General features: G+C 40.3%; 1 protein-coding gene across 2 annotated transcripts in view; it reads right to left on the bottom strand.

Moving 5' to 3' along the window:
• The window catches only part of REPS2 (RALBP1 associated Eps domain containing 2), a 238,584-nt gene that overhangs the window by 87,571 nt on the left and 125,490 nt on the right, over positions 1 to 25,523 (bottom strand). For both annotated transcript variants that reach the window (XM_025275803.2, XM_025275804.2), the window contains exons 9-13: positions 23,790 to 23,884; positions 17,795 to 17,864; positions 16,064 to 16,117; positions 11,655 to 11,700; positions 8,349 to 8,485 (exon numbers count right to left, since the gene is read on the bottom strand). In XM_025275803.2, the coding sequence (XP_025131588.1) occupies positions 8,349 to 8,485; positions 11,655 to 11,700; positions 16,064 to 16,117; positions 17,795 to 17,864; positions 23,790 to 23,884 (402 nt within the window). The remainder of the gene's footprint in view (positions 1 to 8,348; positions 8,486 to 11,654; positions 11,701 to 16,063; positions 16,118 to 17,794; positions 17,865 to 23,789; positions 23,885 to 25,523) is intronic.

Below are 25,523 nucleotides of genomic sequence, written 5' to 3'. Positions count from 1 at the left end.
CAGTGTTCCCACTTAATTTAGTTTATGTTTTCCAATTTCTCCATCTCTTTTTGTTGCTGTTGTTGTTCTTTCTCAAGCCTTTATCAAGTGTGGTAGTAAAGCTTTTGAATACATACAAACAGTATGTATAATATATATATTTTAGAAACTTTATGAATTTTTGCCTAGCTAAAAAATTTATGACATTTTGATTTACTAATGAATGGAATGCTAGATTTCCAATTTATATTCACTCAAAATTTTGACAGTTTCAGGTATTCCAGTATCTAGTATTACTGCTAAACGTCTAGAAAATTTATCTCAAAAAAAAAAAATTTAATGAGCCTTGAAACTTCTAATCCAATTCCAAGGATATAAAGAAATAATGTTGTAAAAAAAAAAAAAACAGGAAATTAACATGTAATACAGTATTAAGTAAAGTTCGAATTCGCAAAACTTTATGCTAATGTCCATTATTTGTTTCCACACCTTATTCAAGACTCCACATTGTATTTAACTGCACTGAGCAGGTTCAGCTGCATGCAACAAACTCTGGTGAATTCTCTTTTCATTTTTATTCTTTATAAGTATCTCCTAATTTCCCTTATTATGGCTTCTTAGATACACCCATCAGAAACATCTATCTTCTTGGATATATTCAAAAATGGACATTTAATTTCCAAATACATGGGATTTTTAAAAGTATCTTTGATATTAATTTCTCATTTTGACATTAATTTCTCATTTAAATGCTTTCTTCTCTATAATAACTCTCTGTGTTTTTGCCATCTTTTAACTTTCCTAAGGCTTTCTATGGCTAAGTCAAAGATTTCTCTTGGTAAATGTCAAACTGCACTTGAAAATATGTGGGTTATTTTCATGTATCTTTTAACATTGATTTCTAGCTTAATTTCAAGTGATAAGAGAACAGATTGCACATGAATTCAATACTTTTAGACAATGAAATTTTTGCACCTTGTTTCATGTCCCTGGACATGCTCCAGTGTCTCCCAGTTTATAGTCTATGGGAACTTGAATTTGTATCCTGTTGTGTGAAAACTATATAAATCTTAATTATGTTGAATTGGCTCATAGTGCTTTTCAGGCCTACTATGGTGTCACTGACTCAATGGACATGAGTTTGAGCAAACTCCAGGAGATAGTGAAGGACAGGGAAGCCTGGCATGCATCCATGGGGTCACAAAGAGTCAGTCGGACACGACTTAGCAACTGAACAACATATCCTTCTACTTGTCTGTATATTCATTCTATTAATTGTTGAGAGTTTGATATTAAACTCCAACTAAAAATCCTGATTTATCTACTTTAAAAATAATTATATATGAAAGTGAAAGTGTTAGTCAATCAGTCATGTCCAACTCTTTGTGATCCCATGGGTTATAGCTCACCAGGCTCCTCTGTCCATGGGATTCTCAAGGCAATAATACTGGAGTGGGTTGCCATTCCTTTCTCCACGGGATCTTCCTGACCCAGAAATCGAACCCAGGTCTCCTGCATTGTAAGCAATTCTTTACCATCTGAGTCACCAGGGAAGCCCATGATTGTAATATATACTGGAAATACATGTAACCTTGGGGCTTCCCTGATAGCTCAGTTGGTAAAGAATCTGCCTGCAATGCAGGAGATCCCAGTTCAATTCCTGGGTCAAGAAGATCCGCTGGAGAAGGGATAGGCTACCCACTCCAGTATTCTTGGCCTTCCCTTGTGGCTCAGCTGGTAAACAATCCGCCTGCAATGCGGAAGACCTGGGTTCAATCTCTGGGTTGGGAAGATCCCCTGGAGAAGGGAAAGGCTACCCACTTCAGTATTCTGGCCTGGAGAATTCCGTGGATTGTATAGTCCATGGTAATTTCTTAACAATGGAATGAACTTTTATTATCAGTATGTCTAAAGCAGAGAGAGGACATTAGCTACCCATGGGCAGATACCAACCTTGGTTTTTGATGGCCAAGGTAATGGTTTTAACATGTGGCTCTCAATGTCCTTGGCCATACAGGATGTGGTGGAAAGAGCTGTCCACCAACACCCGATCTCTCTTAAAGTAAGCAGCGTGGCACTGGGAAGTTATGGCCCTGCCAGGGACTTCATTTTGCACTGCCTGGCAGCTAACACTATCCAAGGGACTAAGTTTTCCACTTAGATTTGTGTGGACATGATGAAGGTTCCTGGTTTGAAGCTCTAAAAGGATAGCTACATCTCCCCCCACAATTTCTGCTGCTCCTGTCAGTGGAGGTTCAGTGGCTGAAACAGTGCTATATGTGGCACTGAAGCAGCTGACTGTCACTATGGCAACCTCAGGCTGCAAACCCAAGACTTTGGAGGAGGTAGGACAGTGTCAAGAGTGGGAGGAGGGGCCTTTTCACCCCTCACAGTCACAAAAGAAACCCTTTCATGAAGGGGGTAAAAACCTTATGAAAACAACTGCTTCAGTGAGGAAAAGGAAGTTAAAGTCTAAAGTATTATCTTCACTGTGTTGATTTTTCTTATAGGAATATCAGTAATATTATATGTTATATGGCAGAAAGCGAAGAGGAACTAAAGAGCCTCTTGATGAAGGTGAAACAGGAGAGTGAAAAAACTGGCTTAAAATTCAACATTCAAGAAACTAAATTTATGGCATCTAGTCCCATCACTTCATGCAAATAGATGGGGAAACAGTGGAAACAGGGAGAGACTTCATTTTCTTGGGCTCCAAAATCACTGCAGATGGTGGCTGCAGCCAAGAAATTAAAAGATGCTTGCTCCTTGGAAGAAAAGCTATGACCAACCTAGACAGCATATTTAAAAAGCAGAGATATTACTTTGCTGACAAAGGTTGGTATAGTCAAAGCTATGCTTTTTCCAGTAGTCATGTACAGATGTGAGAGTTGGACCATAAAGAAGGCTGAGCACCAAAGAATTGATGCTTTTGAACTGTGGTGTTGGAGAAGACTCTTGAGAGTCCCTTGGACTACACGGAGATCCAACCAGTCCATCCTAGAGGAGATCAGTCCTGGGTGTTCATTGGAAGGACTGATGCTGAGGCTGATGCTCCAATACTTTGGGCATCTGATGTGAAGAGCCGACTCATTAGAAAAGACCCTGATGCTGGGAAAGATTGAAGGTAAGAGGAGAAGGGGACAACAGAGCATGATATGGTTGGATGGCATCACCGACTCAACGGACATGAGTTTGAGCAAGCTCTTGGAGATGGTGAAGGACAGGGAAGCCTGGCGTTCTGCAGTCCATGGGGTTGCAGAGTCGGACACAACTGAGCGACTGAACAACAATGACATATGTTTCACGGCTCTAAGTATAGAGCTATAATATCTAAACCTCACTGAGGAAGTCCAGGGTTTGACTGCCTCTAGATTTTGTACACTTGCCTCATCACTTCCTTAGATCATCTTATACATTTTTTTTTCCTAACAGAGCAGCTGCATGGGACAGCAAAAGGGTGGATCCAAGGCCTGGAACAGCTGTGACAAAGATGAGTTCCCTTTTCCACACAGGGACCCTATTATGTCAATTTCTTCCTATGAAAACACACATTTTAGGTATAATGCCAGCACCTATCTATCTGGAGCTCTATGACAGCCAGAATCCTATAAAACACATATTCACATCCTCTTCACAGACACCAAATTAATGCCAACTGTCACCTGTGGCCAGAGTTGAGCTCATTCGTTTCTATAAACTCACAATCTAAATCAGTCCTTCATTATTTTCTATATCATGTTACCTATCATCATAAATTTGAAGGCATTAATACCACCCACTTCCGAGTTATTCCTTCCTTCCCAAGAATTGTAAACCAAGTCTGCAGACTTTCCTCCCCTTGGTCTCTACAGGCTCTTATCCTATTTGCTTCACCCTCTGTATAAACATCATCACTCCTATACAACAACCATCTCACCTTTTCCTTCATTTCCTGCTCTCATGCTTGCTTCTTTGCATCTTCTCTCCATCCTCTTTCTTCTCCACACTATCACTACACTCTAGGCTACTCTGACTCAGCAACTTATCCTCATTCACTGTGTTTTTCACAGTCCTGTGATTCTCATTTTTAAAAAACTGGCTTCATTGTATATGTCCCTTTCAACTCAAGTTTACATCTTATTTCATTGCACACTCAGTTCAGTTCAGTCACTCAGTCGCGTCCAACCTCTTTGTGACCCCATGGACTGCAGCATGCCAGGCCTCCCTGTCCATTGCCAACTCCAGGAGTTTACTCAAACTCATGTCCATTGAGTCAGTGATGCCATCCAACCATCTCATCCTCTGTCGTCCCCTTATCCTCCTGCCTTCAGTCTTTCCCAGCATCAGTGTCTTTTCCAATGAGTCAGCTCTTCACATCAGGTACCCAAAGTACTGGAGTGTCAGCCTCAGCATCAATCCTTCCAATGAATATCCAGGACTGATTTCCTTTAGGATGGTCTGGTTGGATCTCCTTGCAGTCCAAGGGACTCTCAAGAGTCTTCTCCAACACCACAGTTCAAAAGCATCAATTCTTCGGCGCTCAGCTTTCTTTATAGTCTAACTCTCACATCCATACATGACCACTGGAAAAACCATAGCCCTGACTAGATGGACCTTTGTTGGCAAAGTAATGTCTCTGCTTTTTAATATGCTGTCTAGGTTGGTCATAACTTTTCTTCCAAGGAGCAAGCATCTTTTAATTTCATGGCTGCAGTCACCATCTGCAGTGATTTTGGAGCCCAAGAAAATAAAGTCTGTCACTGTTTCCCCATCTGTTTGCCATGAAGTGATGGAACCAGATGCCATGATCTTCGTTTTCTGAATGTTGAGCTTTAAGCCAACCTTTTCACTCTCCTTTCTCACTTTCATCAGGAGGCTCTTTTACTTCTTCACTTTCTGCCATGAGGGTGGTGTCATCTGCATATCTGAGGTTATTGATATTTCTCCCAGCAACCCTGATTCTAGCTTGTGCTTCCTCTAGCCCAGCATTTCTCATGATGTACTCTGCATATAAGTTAAATAAGCAGGGTGACAATCTACAGCCTTGACATACTCCTTTCCCTATTTGGAAGCAGCCTGTTTTCCATGTCCAGTTCTAACTGTTGCTTCCTGACCTGCAAACAGATTTCTCAAGAGGTACACTATCTCTCCCTATCTTCTTTACTTTTTCTTATTCTTCTATTGTTATAAATAGCATGGTCTAGGTAGAGTCTGTCTTAAGTGATAAAGTTATCCAAAAGATGGGGTCTGGGAGGATATGCACCCCATGAAGGAGCAAATTAGCTTAGCTTCCCCAGGGTCATCTTCACATTCCCAAGTGTCTGAGATTAAAACAGGCCCAGAATCTCATAGGAAAAATGAAGAGGAGACACTGTGGTCTCTGTGGTTAGGTACAGAGCAGGAATACCTGAAGCTAAGTGTGCCTCCACATAGCAATTCACAAAAGAATAAATATTAATGCCTGATAATGATATGCAAAGATGTTTGGCTTCACTAGGAATCAAGGAAATGCAGACATTTGCCCATTAAATAGGTAACGATTAAAAAGATGAACATTAGCCAGTGCTAGTAAGGGTGTGAGGACACATTCCCAGACAATGTTACAGGTGGGGTAGGTTGATAGGTATAAGTTTCTGACAGCACAGTTTGGCAATGTTTATTTACACTTCAAAGGTATTTTGAGTCAGCATCTCCGATTTCAGCCAAAGAAAGTAAGTACACAAGGAAACAAAGATATAGCTACCAAGTCATTAATAACCTCCGCCATGTTTATGACATGAGGGTAGTGAGAGGATGGGGGGAGCCTGGGAAAGAGAGGCCCACAACCTTTGAAGAGGTGAGGGGAGGACAGAAACTAAAAGGGGAGGGGAGGAGAGGGGAACAGGAGTAAACACTGCGGGGAAAGGAAGAGGCTCACAAAGGACCCCATGAGAAAGGTGTGAGGAGAGTACACACGAAGTGGGTGTGAGGAAGAGACAAGGAGGAGGCAGGGGGTAGGGGCAGACAGGGAGAGAGAAACCCCCATGCGGTGCAACCCACTGCCACTGCCATACATCCGCATCACACAGGCACAAAGAAACAAAAGTTGAAAGAGGGTTGATGAGGAAGCTCACGATACATGACAGCAAACACTGTGTGACCAAGCTTAGCTAGAGTGATACATAAAGACAAATGCAGCAGAGGGTGACTAGAAGGGAACCGCAGTTCTCACTAAGGGCGCTATGGTAACTGGTTTAGACTCTATCCTGTGTTTTCCTAGACTGTCAGAAATTTTAGTAAGTAATTTCTAGCAATAGGGAATATACTAAAATTCCACAGAGTTGAGACAGACCTTTGTTCTTTCCTGTGAGAATTAACACACATGCAAACAAATTAAGTAGGTGCAATGGTGTCCCCTGCTTGTCATACTACAGAAATGATCCTCGTGTGATCAATTTAAACTGCCCATTAAAATTTCATTTGTGTACACTGTACTAGAAAGATAATGGAATTAATTTACAAATACAGATGTCACCCATCTAACTAGTCTTTGGCATTTATCAAACCAAAATGCTTTTCACTTGAAGTTGTATCAACATCAGAGATGTAAAAAGAACCTGTGTAAATTCTCAGGAGCAGGCATTTGATGTAGGCACGGGGCAAGCACAACAGGGAAGCAGGGCAGTGGGCCCAGAGAAGTTGTTAATGAACAGGTGACTGCCACAGGCCACCGAGGCTTGATCTTTCTGCGAGCCATCCCAGGCACTATGGAGAATGAGTCACACAACTGTCCCACCGGGGGCAGGGAGTCAGGGACCTTCCTCAGACCCTCTCTCCCCATTGGGCTTTGGTAGGATTGAGAGTCTAGGGCCTGAACATGGCACTACTTGGATGACGTCTATTATCTCAACATCCCATTAATTCTCTGGAGGGTTGGCCCTGTTTCCCAGATTAGGAATCTGAGATACAGAAAAGATTAAGCCACTTGCTAAAAATCAAATAGTTGATAAGTAGCTGGGCTAGACTCCAAATTCAGTGTTCTCTCTCCCACTCTAGGGTGCCACGTCATAAAGGCCATGGCCCGTCCATTCTCCAGCACAGCTGGCACTCCTCATGCGGAAAGACATAGCCTGAAGGAGGGGGCATGTTTCAAGCCTCTCTCCTCTCAAGGAAAATGTATGGCTTCCCAGATTGTTTTAATAATCCTGCATCCATAGAAAAATCTTCTAGGTCTTTATCCACCAGAGCCATGTGAAATTTTTATAGCATCATCATCTGTGCCTACTCCCACCCCAAATACCAGTTACTATGAAATTATGCCAGAATTTGGATCAAAGTATGGGGGAAAATTCAAGACAAATTTTTATCTGATGAACTCATGGCAGAGAATCAAATTTCATAGAGAGTTCCAGATTCTAGTATATTAAAAAACAATCTGTAACTTTTCTGTGAGGAGAGTACTTTATTAGAATAAATAAAACATGCTGAGCTCTGTCGGGACATAGGGATCATGCTAACGTGTGAGCCAAGGAGAGTCTTTTCTTGCTTTAGTCGAATGGATAACCACCTGCAAATCACTAGCATCTGAGGTTAATTTAAAATGCATATAGATATAGAAAAAAGTTCCAGGAAATTATTGCATTTATAGCTTGCCTGCAGTAGTCAATGGAAAGGCCCTTGTGGCCCCCAAAATAACACTCTGGATAGCCCTGTATGCTAGCACCTTCGCTCCCTTCAAGCTATGGCTCCCATCTGTGCTTCCACAGTCTCCCCAGGAGGACAGCCCCTTTTCACAGGGTGCCAGGGGAGCGAATACAACCCCAACCCCCCTGTCCCAGCTGTACAGCAGCTGACTTGAGCAAGTTCCATCCCCAGAAGCTCCAGAGCAGCCGACCTGAAGAAGCATTTGCCTTAGACACCTACACCAAACACCTAATCATCGGTCACTTAGAAAGCAGAGACCCCCTTAGTATTAACACTTGGAGGACACAGGATCTTCACCAAAAGGATAAAATGCAGAAAATTCTGGCCAGGCAATAATCACTGAGACCTTTCATAGAACAGCATAAGCATCTGAGGAAACAACAGATGGCAATCCTGGACACAAATTACCATGATGCAAAGAACAAGACCCTGGCCAAACATTCAGTGGGCTGTCTGGGGATGAAGCATTTTCATCCTCTGGGTACAGAATTCTGTAATTCCTGGTCCATCATGAATGTGGGCAAGGCTCCAGACACACACTATCTATGTGCCTAGAAGGGCCTTCCTACCTAAGGACACCCCAGCCACGTGAAGGCCAATTGGGCCTGGTCTGCTCATTCTATGGACCCATAGGGACCTCTGTGGTGACACCCATCCACTCACTCCAACAGGAAAGGGAAGGGCTGGCGTGCAGAAGGGCACTTCACCTGGCACACTGGGCTGGAAGACTTTATTCAGATCCAAGGAGGAGGCTCTGGAATGGGTTTTCTGTGGCCGCGGTGGCGGGGTGGGAGGGTCCTCGCCCCTTTTCATGGCCTCTTCTATGGAGGTGCTAGAGTAAGATCTGCAGCAAAATAAGGGAAGGTCAGAAGGGAAACAGCAAAGCTTCACTCTCTGAAGTTGGGCTGAAACAGAAAATACCCACAAAAGTCTAAGTGACCACCAAGGCCTGTGGAGCTCCCAGAGAGGCCATGTCCCTGCTTCCCTCTCAATGCCACACCAGCTGCAACAAGCACCCAATCCCCACCCGAGTCACAACCTTTTTTAACCTCTTTGCTTTTATTACACCTTAGACCTAAACTTACCCAAGAGGAAACACTTTCTGTAAATTCAAATCCATTTTGATTGGAATTGTTAATAACAATAATATGTCAATGCATCTGGTTAGGTACATCCATATTTTAATAGAAGGGCTTCATGGTATTAACTGACCACAGAACTTGACTCCTGTTTACATGTAAATGTGATAACAGGCACATATGGAACTGGGACAGATAAGCAGAGAAGAAGAATCAAATGTTCAACAGAATATGCCACAAATGAAATTCAGGAAAGGAAAACATACATCAATCAGATTGAGGGGCCTTCGGTGTCTTATCATGAGAAACACAGGTTTGGGGGAAATTTCAAAGCAAAAGCATCCTCAACCTTCTCTCTCACTCAATCTATAACAAGGCAGGAGCTAACTAGGCAATTTCTGAGATTATAATTCCAATTAATGGCATTTAATGAAAAAGGAACTGGGTAAATTAGCAACTTAAATACATTTCATTCAAACTTCAATCTCAGTTTCTACATTCCATTTTTTAAATGCTTCGACACTGTCTATGAGCCAGGGAAGAAACCTTTGTATAGGAGCAGGTAGACTATTAGAATCCTGCTTATCTTCTAAATTAGTTCAGCTAAGTACATTAGTCTATTGCTGAAGACTATGTCAGTGAGTTCCCAATATGGTTTTCTAAGAAGTGCATATATACATCTTATGTCTGTTCTATTCAGCTTCTGAGCTAACTTCATGCCAAAGAAGAAAATGACCTTTGAGTCAGAGATGTGTCCTAGAGACAAATTAGCCTCAGGAAATTGCCTTGATATTTAGCTACTACAGTAGCACTCAGGAAATTAGAATCTATTCATTACTCTTAAGCAACTTCAGTTCTTGGTAAAGCTAGTTTTGACATAGCAAGTTCTTATTTTCCTGAATAACTTCCTCAAGGTTTCTATGTGGTAGTCCAGAGTTTTGTTCATCATGCAACGTTGCAATCTTCAATAAAGCCACCATAATGACATGTGATATGCTCTTGCAGTGATCCTTGTAACACAGCTTGCAAGACACGCAAGGCAAAGGCAGGCAAGAACTAACAGGAAGAGTGCTCTGATCCTTTCAACCAGAATAAAAAAATCCACAGAAAAGGGCAACAAAGTTTTCAAATGGGAACTCCTGATTAAATAAGGAAATTAGGGACCCTAGCTAGAAAGAACTTTATATGCCAGATATAGCTCTAGTGACATTTTTTACTCAAGAAAGAAAATATAATGTGGCATGTATAAATCGTGTGCAGGTATATATACACACATATATATATACTTGAACATACAATCTCATACTACGTATCTTATTTTATTTTACTTCCATATATAACCTGTATATTTATATTTTTATACAGAAAGGTAAATGAATATTCAATAAGTGATACTATAAAACTATGAATACAGCCAATTAAAATATAAATCTGCAGGGACTCAACAAGATAATGAATGTAGTAGTATTAGAAAGGTGATTTCCCTTCCCCTTACACTTCTAAAAAGTTTTGTTATTCTAAAGAGGAGGATTAGGATTCAAATAATTTGCTTCTCATGGTCTCAGTAAAGACCCAGTTGGGTGTAGTGAAAATAACAACATCCAAATTAAACCAAGAGGACAATCCCTAAAAGAATCATATATAAAATTTAGGCAGAAATATTAATAATAGAATGTGTGATTGTGGTTTTTGTCATTTCACTTGCTTTGAGAGACAGAGAGGAAGCTAGCAGAATAAAAAAAAAACTATGAGGGTTGATTTCTGACATTCAGAGAAGTATTTGTCTACTATGAAGGCAGACAAATGTTACTACTCCTACATCCTAGAGCCAGGACAGAGTAATTTGTAAAAGATCCATTCATCCTTTAAAAACAGGATGAGTAAATGTGGTGGCCATAGAGAGAAATAGGGACTATACCTTTTTTTCTACCAAAAATTACTGTACCTGTTGTTTTAACAAATATGAACTAAAGTATCTATTACTTGTACATATTTGCTTTAACAAATATGAACATAGGTATCTGTATCTTCTATAAACAAGGAAACAAAACTCTAACTTGGAAATTCCAGATATAAAAAGTAAACTAAGGTGTAATTATTTGACTTACAAGGAGACCAGAGTTCCTTAAATGGCAGTATTTCAAGCATACAAAATATGATCATATTTAAATTCACCTTCTCAGGAACACATCTAGTAGCCAAAGGAGGGAAAAAAGTCATTGAGAGCCAAAGCAAAACTTGGAAAACACACAAGCAGCATCCCATCTCCCACTGCAGTCTACTGGTGAACAATAATCTCAATACCATGTCCCCTCCTTGAGGTCCTAGGAGTTCTATCAGCATCTCTGTATTCCTCTTCACTCCTCCTATCTACTATCTGATGGCTCTCCCTTTGCTCCTAGCCTCTCCTGACTCAGCGATTAAGAAGCTGAGAAGAGACTCTAACAGGATGAAACAGTCCACAAACACTGCTTACCTGCAGTTTTGAGCCTTACTGAAATTGCCAGAGCATTTTCATTCCCTACTCTAGATTTTATACCCAGACTTCTTATTTTTTTGGTGTTCACCTTGTCATGACAGGAAATTTCAGTGTTAGTTACCTTTTAACCATATTTCCCTCTTTCCAAAGGTACTTTCCCACTATTCGTTATCATCCTGCAGCAACTGGGTCATGTCACACAGCCCCCTTCTTCATGTCAGCTTGCCAAAGAGCTGCAGCCCCTCTTCCGGCACCAGTAAACACAGAAACTAAGAGCCTCCCCAGCAGCACTGTGGGCTCCAGTCAGGCCCCTAGAGACAAGTGAAGTCACCTACAGGCTAAGTGTCAAACTGAAGGGAAAGGAGATCATGGGTTAGGTTTTTCGTTGGGAGATTTACTTCTAGTCAGGAAGAGGGCACAAAGGGCATTAAAGCAGAAATTTAAACAAACACTACCTGGATCTTGGTCTTGCTTTGAGACTGTTGGAATCCTTAGGAGTGGCTGAAACAAAGATTATTTGCTGTTTGCTTGGGTTTCATGTCTGCAGTTAAACAGGTTTATAAGCAGCACCTGGGCTAGTATAGAACACATCAACAGTAAACGTGAGGTACAAACATCCCTGTGGAAAACTTGACCACTTCCACATTTTTGTGATTTCATAATTTTATTTCTAAAGCTAAAGGCACAATTAACAGGAAGGAAAAAGTAACATATTTTTCCTTTCATCAGAGCACTAGCCACAAAGCCATTCTTAAATCGAAGCTGGCTAATGAAGAAATTCCAGTCTAAAAAGACAACTCCCTCAAGAGGTTATCTATTTATACAATGATGGGTTCAGACTTGAGGGTTTCTTGGTCTCTCATGATAGTCAAGTATTAAATAATAACAGATTTTGAACCAGTCTTCCCTGAATTCTAAGAAGAAATCTATCAGGCTATATATTTTTAAGGTTTTCTTAAAATACACCACCAGGACAGCATGACCACAAGAAATCAAAGCTCCCATAATTAAGCTGAAATGAACTATGCAGTTTTTTCCATAAGAAAATATTATTGTGTCTCAAATTATACAGAGAGTATTATGGAATATATTTTGTCAACCAGACAACTTTTCCTTCACCAATTTATATCATAAACTAGCTTGCTCACTACCAACACACATGAAGCCTACTTTCCCATCGTAAGTTGTTGGGAATAATGAGAAAGAACATGTTTCATTGCATGATGTCATCCTCTTTTACATTACTCCAAAGATAAAAACCTTCCTTGGTGGGAAGCATGCTGGATTTCTGACGATCATTAAGTGAAAGTGTTAGTCACTCAGTCATGTCTGACTCTTTGCGACCCCATGGACCATAGCCCACCAGACTCCTCTGTCTATAGGATTCTCCAGGCAAGACTATTGGAGTGGGTAGCCATTTCCTTCTCCAGGAGATCTTCCCAATCCAGATATTGGACCCATGTCAATTGCATTGCAGGAAGATTCTTTACCACTGAGCTACCAAGGAGCCCTTAAACTCCTTAGGTTAGATAAGCAGGGCAGAAATGGGGAACTGAGATGCTATCAAGGTACAAAGCAAACTAGGAACACACATTCCCTTCACTATGGTCAGCTGCAGAAGACATGCATTTCTCCCGACCAAAGCACCCTGGCTTCTCGGAGTGAGAATACAGCCACCTTTTGACTATAAACCACCGGAAGGCTGCCAGAGCCCCGAGAAGCATGGGAGGCCAAGCAGTGTGAACCTGCCTTGCTGGGTCTCGTGCACCCACAGTGGCACCTGCCCGAGGACAGACAACCACCTCCCCTCCTCCAGGCCCCTGGGCAGCAAAGGATAGTGGCCCAAGAGAAACTCTCCTCCAGCCCAGCAAGCTTTCCAGGAGCTGGGCAGACAGTGGGATTCCATTCACCATGGCTGGCTCTGATCCGCTTCTCTCAGGCCCCACTGCTTCCCAGAAATGTGTGAGTCAGAGAAGTCTAGGTCATGTTAAAAGACTATTCACCAAACCAGACCATGATAACTTGTTAATTCCTTTGTCCACTGCCACTATCTGTCTTTATGCTGGGGTGTGGATGGGTGTGGAAGGAGCAGGAATCCTGTTGGTGATAGACAGGCAGACAGATGGGGTGAGGGGGGTGGCTGAGGGTTAGAGACTAGGCCAACTCCTCCTGGCTGCAACATTCACTAGCTGTGATTTCTCTGAACTTCAGTCTCCTCACCTACAGAATGAAGAGAATAAAAATGAGGCCCCTTTCTCACACGGAGAGATAAGAAGGTGAAAGCACTTTAAAAACTAAATGTGTTCTAGAATTGCAAAATATTACTCTTGTACAGTGTCCTTAATTTTTAAGCTTAGAAATTTGGTTTCAAAATTTAGTTTTTTCTAAGACAGCAAAGGAGATACAGGTGGGTGCAGGGAATGGAAGGAGAGAAGTGCTCTGCTGCTTAAGACCATCAGGGTGGCAACTGCGAGAAACACCAACAGCAGGCTGAAGGCTACAGTTTAAGGACAAGCAGGTCTGACACCCTTGGCATGATGTGGAGACACACAAAAAAAATGGCCGTGGTGCAGAGTGGCCTGGTGAATTAGGCTGGAATGTGGCATTAGCTAAGAAATCCATCAGATTCTACTACTATACACACACTCAGCAATTAAAAGGGTAAGAGCCTATGAGAAAAATTACATATCAAGGAATACCCAACTCCCTGATGATACAGTCCCATCCCACCTATAAGCCACAACATTCTCTTCACTGCCATTACTATTATCATGGTTATCACCACCCTCTGCAGAAGGAAGGGCAGAAGTGGGAAATGAGATCCCAGGCAGGGCTGGTAAGTCCCAACATGTTCCAGATCAGAAAAAGCTGGAGAACACAATTCTAGTTAAGTCTTCCATCAGCTTCCAAGCCCCTGAAAGTCGGACTCAGCATTTGGAGCATGTGAACATCTGCAAAAATGGTGAGGGCAGGTTGTGTCAGAATTCAGGCAGAAGACCACGGGCAAATCATAGCTTCTCACTGAGCTTCGCAGAGAGAAGAAGAGTGAGAATTTCCTAGAACACCCCAGGCACATCACCTTTCCAGGAAACAGAAACAGGACAGGAAGGCAAGCCTAAAGTTTAATTCTCCAGAAGACAGCAACTCAACCAAGGTGAACTGCTAACATGGTATGGAAAGCCTCCAGAATTAGAAACCACCATCTTAAAACTCCTGTCTTTCACTAAGAATCCAAATGTTCCCCGGGTATTAAATAAGCTTTCAGATGAGGTATTCCCTCAAAACCACTCCAGAAAGGGCAGCAAAGAACAAATCAGAAACCACACAGCATGCTCCCAGGCAGAATGTGAAACAAATTCAGATATACTTTACATACTGTGGCACACATACCCTGATAGGCTCTGACTGGTGATGGATGCCATGCCCTATTAAATGTTGAAAATGACATCTAAAACTCCCGCCCCAGAGAACATGGGGCATGCTCACGGAAATAAACAGGAAGAGTTATAAGCCAAAAAGGTTATTGGAGAAGCACAATTTAACTTTCCAAATTTAAATAGCTTTTATTAATACCATAACACGAAGTTTACAAAAACTGGGACGTATTCACTTCATTTCCAACAATTAGAGTTGGAAGGAACCTATGTCAGGTGATTGTCCTATGCAAATAGAGCATTTCCCCCATGATGAAGGAACTTGAATCAGTTCCAAAAACCAAAACACAGCTTGAAAATTCCTACCATTTTTGGAGTCACAGTTGATTTACAATCTTAATTTCCTATTTCTTAACATTGTTTTTGAGAGGTAGTGGTTCCCCAAATAGGCTGAACATCAGAATCCTCCGGGGGTTGCCTAAAATACAGATTCTTAGGCCTCATCACTGTAATCAATCATATATTCTCCTTCATATTCATTCTCTCTTCCTCCATCTCCCTCTTCTCCTCTCCCCTGCTCCCCATTCCTTTCTCTATCTCTATACCTCTTTCTTTTAAACCTTAAATGAACTTGGTGTTTCGGAAATACACTACTAAGCCTCGATAAATATTGGTTCCTTTGCTCTAACTTTAACAAATAAAGCCTGGATGATACCTAGCTAACTGAAACAAACATGATTTAATTATTAAATATTAAAAGAGAAAACAATAAACAAGAAATGAGCAACTTCTTTCGTGTCCCTATAACCAGAACTACAAACACGCCTAGCCAGTAGTTCTAAACTAGGTTCATCTTGGTTCAATGACAGCTCCATCGAGAAAGCTGAGCACACAGGCCCGGCCATCTCCATGGTCCACAGACACAGTCCTGACTCTCCAAAAACCTGGGCAAACACTACTTTTATTTTTCTCCATGGAATCTACTCCATGTATAAGCACATTTACCTGTTTTCCTGGTGGTGAAGTATAATGAAAATATTTGAGATTTTTATTTTGGAAATGGAAAGTTTCACCTATGAGCCTCCCATTGATCCACTCCATCAGCTCCTTACTCTACAGAGAAACCACAATGGCTTACCAAAATCTTCTCAAATTAAAGCCTTCTCAACTTTACACTTAGTGACAATGAGACCCTCAATTCAAACGGAGGGATCCTTTCAGTGAAAACTATATTTAGAACTTACAAAGAAATCACCCTCTTCTCATACCTGAGAAGAGCGAAGGAGTGAAAAAGAAACCAAAAGGTTTCCTTAGAATAAAACACACAACAAATATTTGGAAAGAAATATATATATATATATATATATATATATATATAAAATCACAAATGTGCCAGTCTTCTCACTGAAACTACAAAGCTGTTTTTTGGTTTGCTTGTTTTTTTTTAGAAATAATTACATTTAAAATATATTAAATTGGTTTTCTCCTACCTGAATCCTCAGACATGTCCTTTGGTAAGGCTTCATCAGTAGCACTCTTCAAAGCTACCAGTGTTTTGTTTTTAAAGAAAAAGAGAAAGAAAAGAAGAGGAAAGAAAAAAAATTATATCTAAAGCATGTTACATTAAAACAAAGAATTCCAGGTTATCACTTATGAAAACAGTGTTCTATATACCTATAAGTTGCTATAGCACTTACTAAAACAATAAAAGCCTCCTATGATAATGGGCTCTACTCCTACAGAGAATAAAGACATATTTTCAATGTTTCAGAGAGAGTGCCACCAGTGGCTTGGGAGAGTATTACCAGGAAATATCAAAATTCCCCATTTTTTCCCAAGCAAAGACATCAGGATCTTTCTGGGAGTGAGAGCCAGGCTTCAGGATTTTTAGAGCTCGCCAGCTTCCCTGGTGGCTCAGAGGATAAAGCATCTGCATGCAATGCAGGAGACCAGGGTTCGATCCCTGGGTTGGGAAGATCCCCTGGAGAAGGAAATGGCAACCCACTCCAGTATTCTAGCCTGGAGAATCCCATGGACAGAGGAGCCTGGCGGGCTACAGTCCACGGGGTCACAAAGAGTTGGACACGACTGAGCGACTTCATATGCACACAGGTTATTCCAATGGACATTTAAGGCTAAGATCCACTAGTAAAGAGAGTTATCAAAGTACTTGCTGCTATAGACAATGTCCAGGTCTGCCTGCCCCTCCTGATCAAACACTGAAATAGAGAGCATGCAATTATTGTAATTGTTTCCCTGTTGGCTCAGTCAGTGAAGAATCCGCCTACAATGCAGGAGATCTGGATTTGATCCCTGGGTTGGGAAGATCCCCTGGAGAAGGAAATGGCAACTCACTCCAGTATTCTTGCCTAGGAAAGCCCAGGGACAGAGGAGCCTGGTGGGCTACAGTCCAATAGAAGGGATACTGGCTTGAGAATTAGAAAATCTTAGTTTTTACCACTGCTCTTTTTCTTACTGAATAAATGATTCATACTGCCTGAACTTGAGTTTACTCATCTATATATTTTAGGCGATAAAATATACCAGCCTCCATTCAATTTTGTGAGGACTGAATAATGCAGTGCATGAGGAAGGACTCGATCAATTATAAAGCATTATAATAGAAGCATGGGAGGAAGTAGGGTGTTCTTCCTTCTCTTCTAGACAGTGCCAAGCCAAGTCATCCCTGTGCTTTATGCTAGCTATAACAAGCAACACTGTGCTGCAATGCTCTCACCCACCCAGTAAGATAAGGCTCCACGTCACAGCCCAACACCCACAAGGTCACAGAGAATAAAGCCCAGGGACAGAAACTCTCTCTCCAGAAGGTAACTTCCTCAATGGTTAGATCTGTGTGCAAATGTACATTTATATTGATATTCTGGGATCACACCTGCCAACACAAGATGTTATGTTCTCAAACCATTCAGCTTCCAGTCATTTCCTAATTAGTATGGCCAGATTCCAATATAAGGTGTCAGAGTAGCCTGAGGATCAGCTGTGAGTACAGGGTCGTAACTGAAGGCTTTGGACACTCAAGCTCATTACTGCTTTATGAACTATAGTTCAGTGACAACAACTGAACAACTTAATCCATCCAAATGTGTTCATATACTGAGAACAGTCCTCATACACTCTAGAAACCAGCCATTCCAAGAGAAATAGATTTTTTAAATACACAGAAAATGTTCCCAAAGGGAGAAAACTCATTCTTTTCATACCTTGTTTGTCATCACCAGTCACATCTTGGGTAGGGACAGGAAAGTCGGCCATGTCTTTAATAGACAGCTTCTTGGAAAGAAAAGTAAATTAATAATATGGGTTGGAATGAAAATGAAGTGATGTGCATATTATGATGAAAATGTTTTTAAAAGCTGTATATTTTGCCAATATTTCTGTCTTCCATAAACCTTGACATTTAATTTTTTTTTTTTTTAGGTTTCTAGTGAGGTATAAGTTAATTTGCATTGAAGAATTTTATATACACAGAGGAAAAACATAATGATTTAGGCTGAGGAATATGTATAGAACATACATTGTATCTGAATCTGGTATGGGATTCAGCCAGAGTCGTAGAGCATTTGCCCATGACTTCAGTCAAGAACAAACCTATGCTCTAGGCATTTTCTCACAAGCAGCAAGAGGTTCTGACAAGCAGTCCCATCATGTGGGTATTTGCCAGAATCTCTTATGCAGAGGGTGCTCAACCCTGATTCAAATAGCCTCCCTGTCATGAAATAAGAGAATTTTATTGGTGTGCAGAAGAAAACTTTCTGCTAACTCATTTAAGGGAGACATTTCCACTTATACTAAGATGAATACCCAAATTGATCATGTGCTGATTAGTTTAAAATTCTGTGTAAAACCTACTTACTATAATTTCTTATAAACTCTCAATTAGCATGGAGTCTGTCCTCTGATAAAATTAAAGGATAATATATTCATATTTGGTATACATATAAACAAATTCTAGAAAGATATATAAATTTTTTAAGGGTGACTGGGTAGATGCAGATAGGGATAAGAGGAAGACTTGTCACTATAAGCCTTTTGGTATTCTTTTTATTTTAAATATATTCAAAGAATCAAATAAAGATAAATTCTAAAACTTAAAGTAGGGTAAATTCCTGGAGTTATCTGGTGCTCCCAAAGGTTAATTGGTTTACCTCTCAGAATCAGAACAGCCCAAGAGAGATAAGCAATACTTCTGTTTTCAAACTGTTCCAAAGAATGGAGTTACAATACTGCCTGGTGGTAATCTGATCTAGGGTTTAAGAATGCTCAGACAAGTCATTCTTGGCATCACAATGAAGCCTCCAGACTTAATTTAGAACACAGAATGTGTCTCAACCAAATGTATCTCAACTGTGCCCTTCTTTCATTTTCTTGTCCCAGCTGGATTATAAACCAGATCCTTAATGAAATAAAATAATTTAGGAGTAGAAAAAAAACAGATAAAAAGAAATCCAAAAGAACACCACTTAAAGAAATTTTAAAAATCTAAATAAATGGAAAGACATTCTGTGTTCATGGGTCAAAAGACTTAATACTGTTAAAACGGTGATCCTCCCAAAATTCATTTACAGAATTGAAGCAATCCTTCTTATTTTTTTTTTTTAGCAGAATTCGACCAGCTGGCCCTAAATTTCATATAAAAATGCAAGGGACCCAAAATAGCAAAAATATTCTTGAAAAAGAACAACTTAGCAAAAACTAACAGGAATCAAGACAGTATAGTACTCACATAATGACAGACATATAGATCAATGGAACTGAATTGAGAATCCATAAATAAACCCTTACATTTGTGGTCAACTGATTTTCAACAAGGGTACAAAACAATTGAGTAGGGGAGAAACTGTCTATTCAATAAATGATGCTGAGACAACTTGATATCCATATACAAAAGAATAAAGTTGAACCTCTTCTTCACAATCTATATAAAAATTAACTTAAAATGGATCACAAACCTAAATGTAAGGCCTAAAATTATAAAACACTTAGAAGAAAACATAGGAATCAATCTTCATTATTTTGTATTAGGCAATGGTTTCTTAGACATGACACCAAAAGCACAAGTAAAAAAAGAAAAAAATTAGATAAATTCTACTTCATCAAAATAAAAAACATTTGTGCTACAACGGATACTATCAAGAAAGAGGAGAAAAACAAAGAAAAATACTTGCAAATTATGTATCTAATAAGAAACTTACATCCAGAATATATAAAGAACACTTAAAACTCAATAATAAACAACCCAGTTTATAAATGGACAAGAGATAGGAAGAGATATTTCACCAAAGAAGACACACAAATGGCTAATAAGCACACAAAAAGATGTTTAATATCAGTAGTCATTAATTCAAATAGAAACCACAGTGAGATACTACTTTATTCCCACTAGGATGGCTAAAATCAAAGAGAGAGAGTAACCAAAGTTAACAAGGATATGGGGAAATTGGACCCCTCATACATTGCTGGTAGAGGAATGTAAAATGGTATAGCTGCTTTGGAAAGTATTTTGCTAGTTCCTCAAAAAGTATAACACAAGGTATAATGTGATCCAATCAATTCACTCCTCAGTTTATACCCAAGAGAAGTGAAAACATGTGTGCACACAAAAACTTGTACATGGATATTCACAGCAGCATTTTTTCTAACAGCCCCAAAGTGGAAGCAACTCAAATTTCCATCAGCTGAAAAATGGATAAACAAAATGTGTTCTATCCATACAATGGAATATTATTCATCAACGAAAAGGAATAAAGCGCTGATACATGCTACACTGTGAATGAACTTTAAAATATTATACAAAGTGATCTCATCACAAGAAAAAACTATTTTTTCCTAATTCTTTAATGGTGTCTATGTGAGATGATGGATATTCACTAAAGTTATTGTGGTAATCATTTCAAAATGTGCATAAATCAAATCATTTGGCCATACACCTTAAACTTATCCAGTTGCATATATCAATTATGGAAGCAGTGACAGATTTTATTTTCTTGGGCTCTAAAATCACTGTGGACAGGGACTACAGCAATGAAATTCAAAGGCAGTTGTTCCTTTGAAGGAAAGCCATGAGAAACCTAGAGAGCATATTAAAAACCAGAGACATCACTTTGCTGACAAAGGTCCATATAGTCAAAGCTATGCTTTTTCCAGTAGCCATGGACGGATATGAGAGTTGGACCATAAAGAAGGCTGAGCGCTAAAGAATTGATGCTTTCGAACTGTGGTGCTGGAGAAGACTCTTGAGAGTCCCTAGGACAGCAAGGATACCCAACTAGTCACTCCTAAAGGAAATCAACCCTGAATATTCATTGGAAGGGCTGAAGCTCCAATACTTTGGCCACCTGATGCAAAGAGCTGACTCATTAGAAAAGACCCTGATGCTTGGAAAGATTGAAGGCAAAAGGAGAAGAGGGTGGGAGAAGATGAGATGGTTAAATAGCATCATCAACTCAGTGGACGTGAATCTGAGCAAACTCTGGGAGACAGTGGAGGACAGAAGAGCCTGGCATGCTGCAGTCCAAGGGGTCACAAAGAGTTGGACACGACTTAAGAGACTGAACAACAACAACAAATACATCAGCTATATCTCAATAAAACTGGAAGATCAAAAAACAAACATTATACTAAATGAAGGAAGCCTGTCACAAAAGACCACATGTCATATGTTTCTATTTATATGAAATGTCCAGAGTAGGCAAATTCCAGAGACAGAAAAAAGCTTAGTGATTACTAGAGGCTGGGGCAAGAGGAGAACAGTAGATGACTGCTAATGGGTACAGGTTTTCTTTCTGGAGTGATGAAGATGTTCTAAAATTAGACTATAATGACAGTTGCACAACTGTCAATATGCTCAAAACCACTGAATTGTATACCTTAGCTGAATGTGGTATGTGAATTATATCTCAATAAGCCTGTTTACAAAAAAAGCAACTCAGTAACCTAAGAAACGTGGCTAAAGACACATATACTTGAAATTGTACTCTTTAATTCTTGATGGAAATAAGTACATGGTACAGGTCTGTTGTCTTCTAAAAAAGATGTACTGCTGAGCAAACTTCTCAAGACCTGAATCAGCTATAGCTCCATTCACAACAAACACCTGCATGGAGTCATCCCTCACAGGGCTGCTGGTACCAAGTTCTATTTAAACTCCAAGCATGAGGACTTTCCTGGTGTTCCAGTGGTTAGGACTCTAAGCTTTCACTGCCATGGGCCTGGGTTCAATCCCTAGTCAGGGAACTAAGATCCCACAAGACATGCATCACAGCCAAAAATAAAATAAACTTTAAACATGCATTCCTGTGTTTAAAATATCTCCATTTCCAGATTTGACAGCCATCTGTATATTTGGTCCTTTCCTTTTAGACAGATGATAAGTGAGTACACCAGTAGTCATGTATGGATGTGAGAGTTGGACCGTGAAGAAAGCTGAGTGCCGAAGAATTGATGCTTTTGAACTGTGCTGTTGGAGAAGACTCTTGAGAGTCCCTTGGACTGCAAGGAGATCCATCCTAAAGGAGATCAGTCCTGGGTGTTCATTGGAAGGACTGATGCTGAAGCTGAAACTCCAATACTTTGGCCACCTCATGCGAAGAGTTGACTCATTGGAAAAGACCCTGATGCTGGGAGGGATTGGGGACAGGAGGAGAAGGGGACGACAGAGGATGAGATGGCTGGATCACATCACCGACTCGATGGACATGAGTTTGGGTAAACTCCGGGAGTTGGTGATGGACAGGGAGGCCTGGCGTGCTGCAGTGCATGGAGTCACAAAGAGTCAGATACGACTGAGCGACTGAACTGAACTGAAGTGAGTACACGGGGGAAAGCAACATGAGTCAGTAATTAATTTCTCAAAAAAAAAAAAAACCCAAAAAACCAGCATTATTTGTCTCTGTTGGAAAGGCGAAGGCTATCTCATACCATGGCAAGATGGAACAAAATGTTTAACCAGAAAGAATATGAATTAAGAAATTTTTTTTAGTAAATCACCTAACAACAATATAATTTTACACAAGCAGGGCTACCCATAGCAAAAAAAAATTTTTTTATTTAAAAATAAAACAAAAAAACAAAACCAGGGCAACTGCATAAGAGTTGTAGCATCCTGGCCTGACAGACAAACTTCCACAGACACTGCCAGCAACCCAGAATACACTGGGGGCTATGAAAAGTGGCTGACAATCATGTCTGCTTCACCATCATGCATATTCTACAAAAAGAAATTAAAAAAGCCAAAAGTCTTTGAATGCACATCTATCATTCCACCTGAAATCACTTTATCTCTTTCCCCAGAGGAGAAATCTGCTAAGCAAAGGAGCACAGAGGCTACAACTCCAAAAAAGAGTAGCAAAGAGGCTGAGAGATGTTATCAGAGAGAATGATGCAGAAGGGGGCTGGACTGGCTCAGAGAGGATGGCATCCACAATGCACACTACAGGCACCAGAGCCTCCTGGGGGAAGAATAAATAAGGCAACGCCATGCTCTGACGTTGCCTTTGACTTCTATCATCTTGCAACATCAGAGCATGGTAATAGAAGCCTATGTACAAACCTCCATTTATGAAATACTTCCAGACTTTTCTCAGGGTGGGAACAACAGATATCATAAGTTGTCATCACGGCAATTATAATGGTGGTGATGGTGATGATAGTGCTGATATTAACAAAAACCATAAGGACCCCTAAGCACGCGTCTAAGCCCATCAATGGCCTATCATTAAAGGAATTCTTCAGGTTTCTCTTGAGGATCATCCAAATTAGGCAGCTTTGAATGTGATTTGGGGCCCTCATATACAGTTCTCAAGCTTCCTCTCAAAACTGTTCTGATTCATTATACCTGGTTAATACTCAGCTGCTAAAAATACAGCTTTACAATGTTTACTTCAGAATTAAAGTTTGATTAAAGTAAATAATCTGCCTTCCATTTTTTTGGCTTAGTTTGGCAATACCTAAATTTCACCTCTAAAAGGTCAAGAGGCTACTTTGATTTTTTTCTCCAAATGTAGTTTTAGGGAGAAAAGAAAAAAAAAGATAATTACAGATATATCTGGTGTCTAAATCTGAAATGCTGAGCTTCAAAGTACTAAGTATGAAGAGAAAACGTTATGAAAGCAGATTTTCCAGAGTTTGTAAAGAACATCAGCTAACGGATTTAAGTGTACACACATCCTTACTTACTAACATATGATGATTTTTTACCTCCATCCGATTCAAATCACGGGGTTGTTGGTTTGCTGGTATTGACTCAGAATAAGAATCAAATAATGCACACTCCCACTTGGGCTTAGGAAAGGCTAAAAAGAAACAAAAAGAATACATAAGAATATATATTTTAGTCATAGTGATCATTGTTTCCTTGCAGCTTTTCTGTGCTTCATAAATAGAACAACAAAATCAGCCAGCTCCTATACTAGAGATGGCACTCATCACGCTGAGGTAGTATTTCATGTTTTTACATATACAAGCTGGTACTTCTACCATGCCTACTCTACACACAATAAAACTAAGAAACAGTGAAGTGAAGCACCTCAGTCAATGTCAAAGAGCCAGTAAATGAAGAACAGGAACTTGAACTGCCAGCAGTCCTGCTGAAGAGTCCATGCTGTCAGCATTTCATGTTATATTAAGAACACAGAAGTCATTTTCCACCTTAACCATCAGTATCACAATACTTCTGTTTTAACTATGATACTAGCAACATATTTAAATGGCAGTAACTATATGCAGAGTACATCATGAGAAACTCTGGACTGGAAGAAGCACAAGCTGGAATCAAGATTGCCAGGAGAAATATCAATAACCTCAGATATGCAGATGACATCACCCTTATGGCAGAAAGTGAAGAGGAACTAAAAAGCCTCTTGATGAAAGTGAAAGAGGAGAGTGAAAAAGTTGGCTTTAAGCTCAACATTCAGAAAACGAAGATCATGGCATCTGGTCCCATCACTTCATGGGAAATAGATGGGGAAACAGTGGAAACAGTGTCAGACTTTATTTTTTTGGGCCCCAAAATCACTGCAGATGGTGATTGCAGCCATGAAATTAACAGACACTTACTCCTTGGAAGGAAAGTTATGACCAACCTAGATAGCATATTCAAAAGCAGAGACATTACTTTGCCAACAAAGGTCCATCTAGTCAAGGCTATGGTTTTTCCAGTGGTCATGTATGGATGTGAGAGTTGGACTGTAAAGAAAGCTGAGTGCCGAAGAATTGATGCTTTTGAACTGTGGTGTTGGAGAAGACTCTTGAGAGTTCCTTGGGCTGCAAGGAGATGCAACCAGTCCATCCTAAAGGAGATCAGTCCTGGGTGTTCATTGGAAGGACTGATGCTGAAGCTCAAACTCCAGTACTTTGGCCACCTCATGTGAAGAGTTGACTCATTGGAAAAGACCCTGATGCTGTGAGGGATTGGGGGCAGGAGGAGAAGGGGACGACAGAGGATGAGATGGCTGGATCGCATCACCAACTCGATGGACCTGAGTTTGGGCAAACTCCAGGAGTTGGTGATGGACAGGGAGGCCTGGCATGCTGCGATTCATGGGGCTGCAAAGAGTCGGACATGACTGAGCGACTGAACTGATTGAACTGAACTGAACTATGGTGATAGTTTGCATACCATAAACATTAACTGAGGAAATACTGCATTTTAGCTATTACTATTGGAAGTAAATAGACAAGATCTTACAATGCTGTGTGCTGAAGAAAATTTTATGAAATACTCATTTCTTTTGATTAGCACGAATAACAAAAGTAAGAGCACAAGTTCTTACTGATTTATAACAATGAAATAAGAATCACATTATGGGTGTATTCCAACATAGTAAGTGCAGAGACAGCAGTTGTTTGCCGCATAGATGAGTGGATCAGCGTAAGAAAAATCATGCTACCTAGTAAGCTAACACTGAACACTCACACTATTTCTTAGAAGCA

The sequence above is a fragment of the Bubalus bubalis genome, chromosome X, assembly GCF_019923935.1.
Source record: "Bubalus bubalis isolate 160015118507 breed Murrah chromosome X, NDDB_SH_1, whole genome shotgun sequence".
In the NCBI taxonomy this organism is placed as follows: Eukaryota; Metazoa; Chordata; class Mammalia; order Artiodactyla; family Bovidae; genus Bubalus; species Bubalus bubalis.
This window is presented reverse-complemented; position numbering and strand designations above follow the sequence as displayed.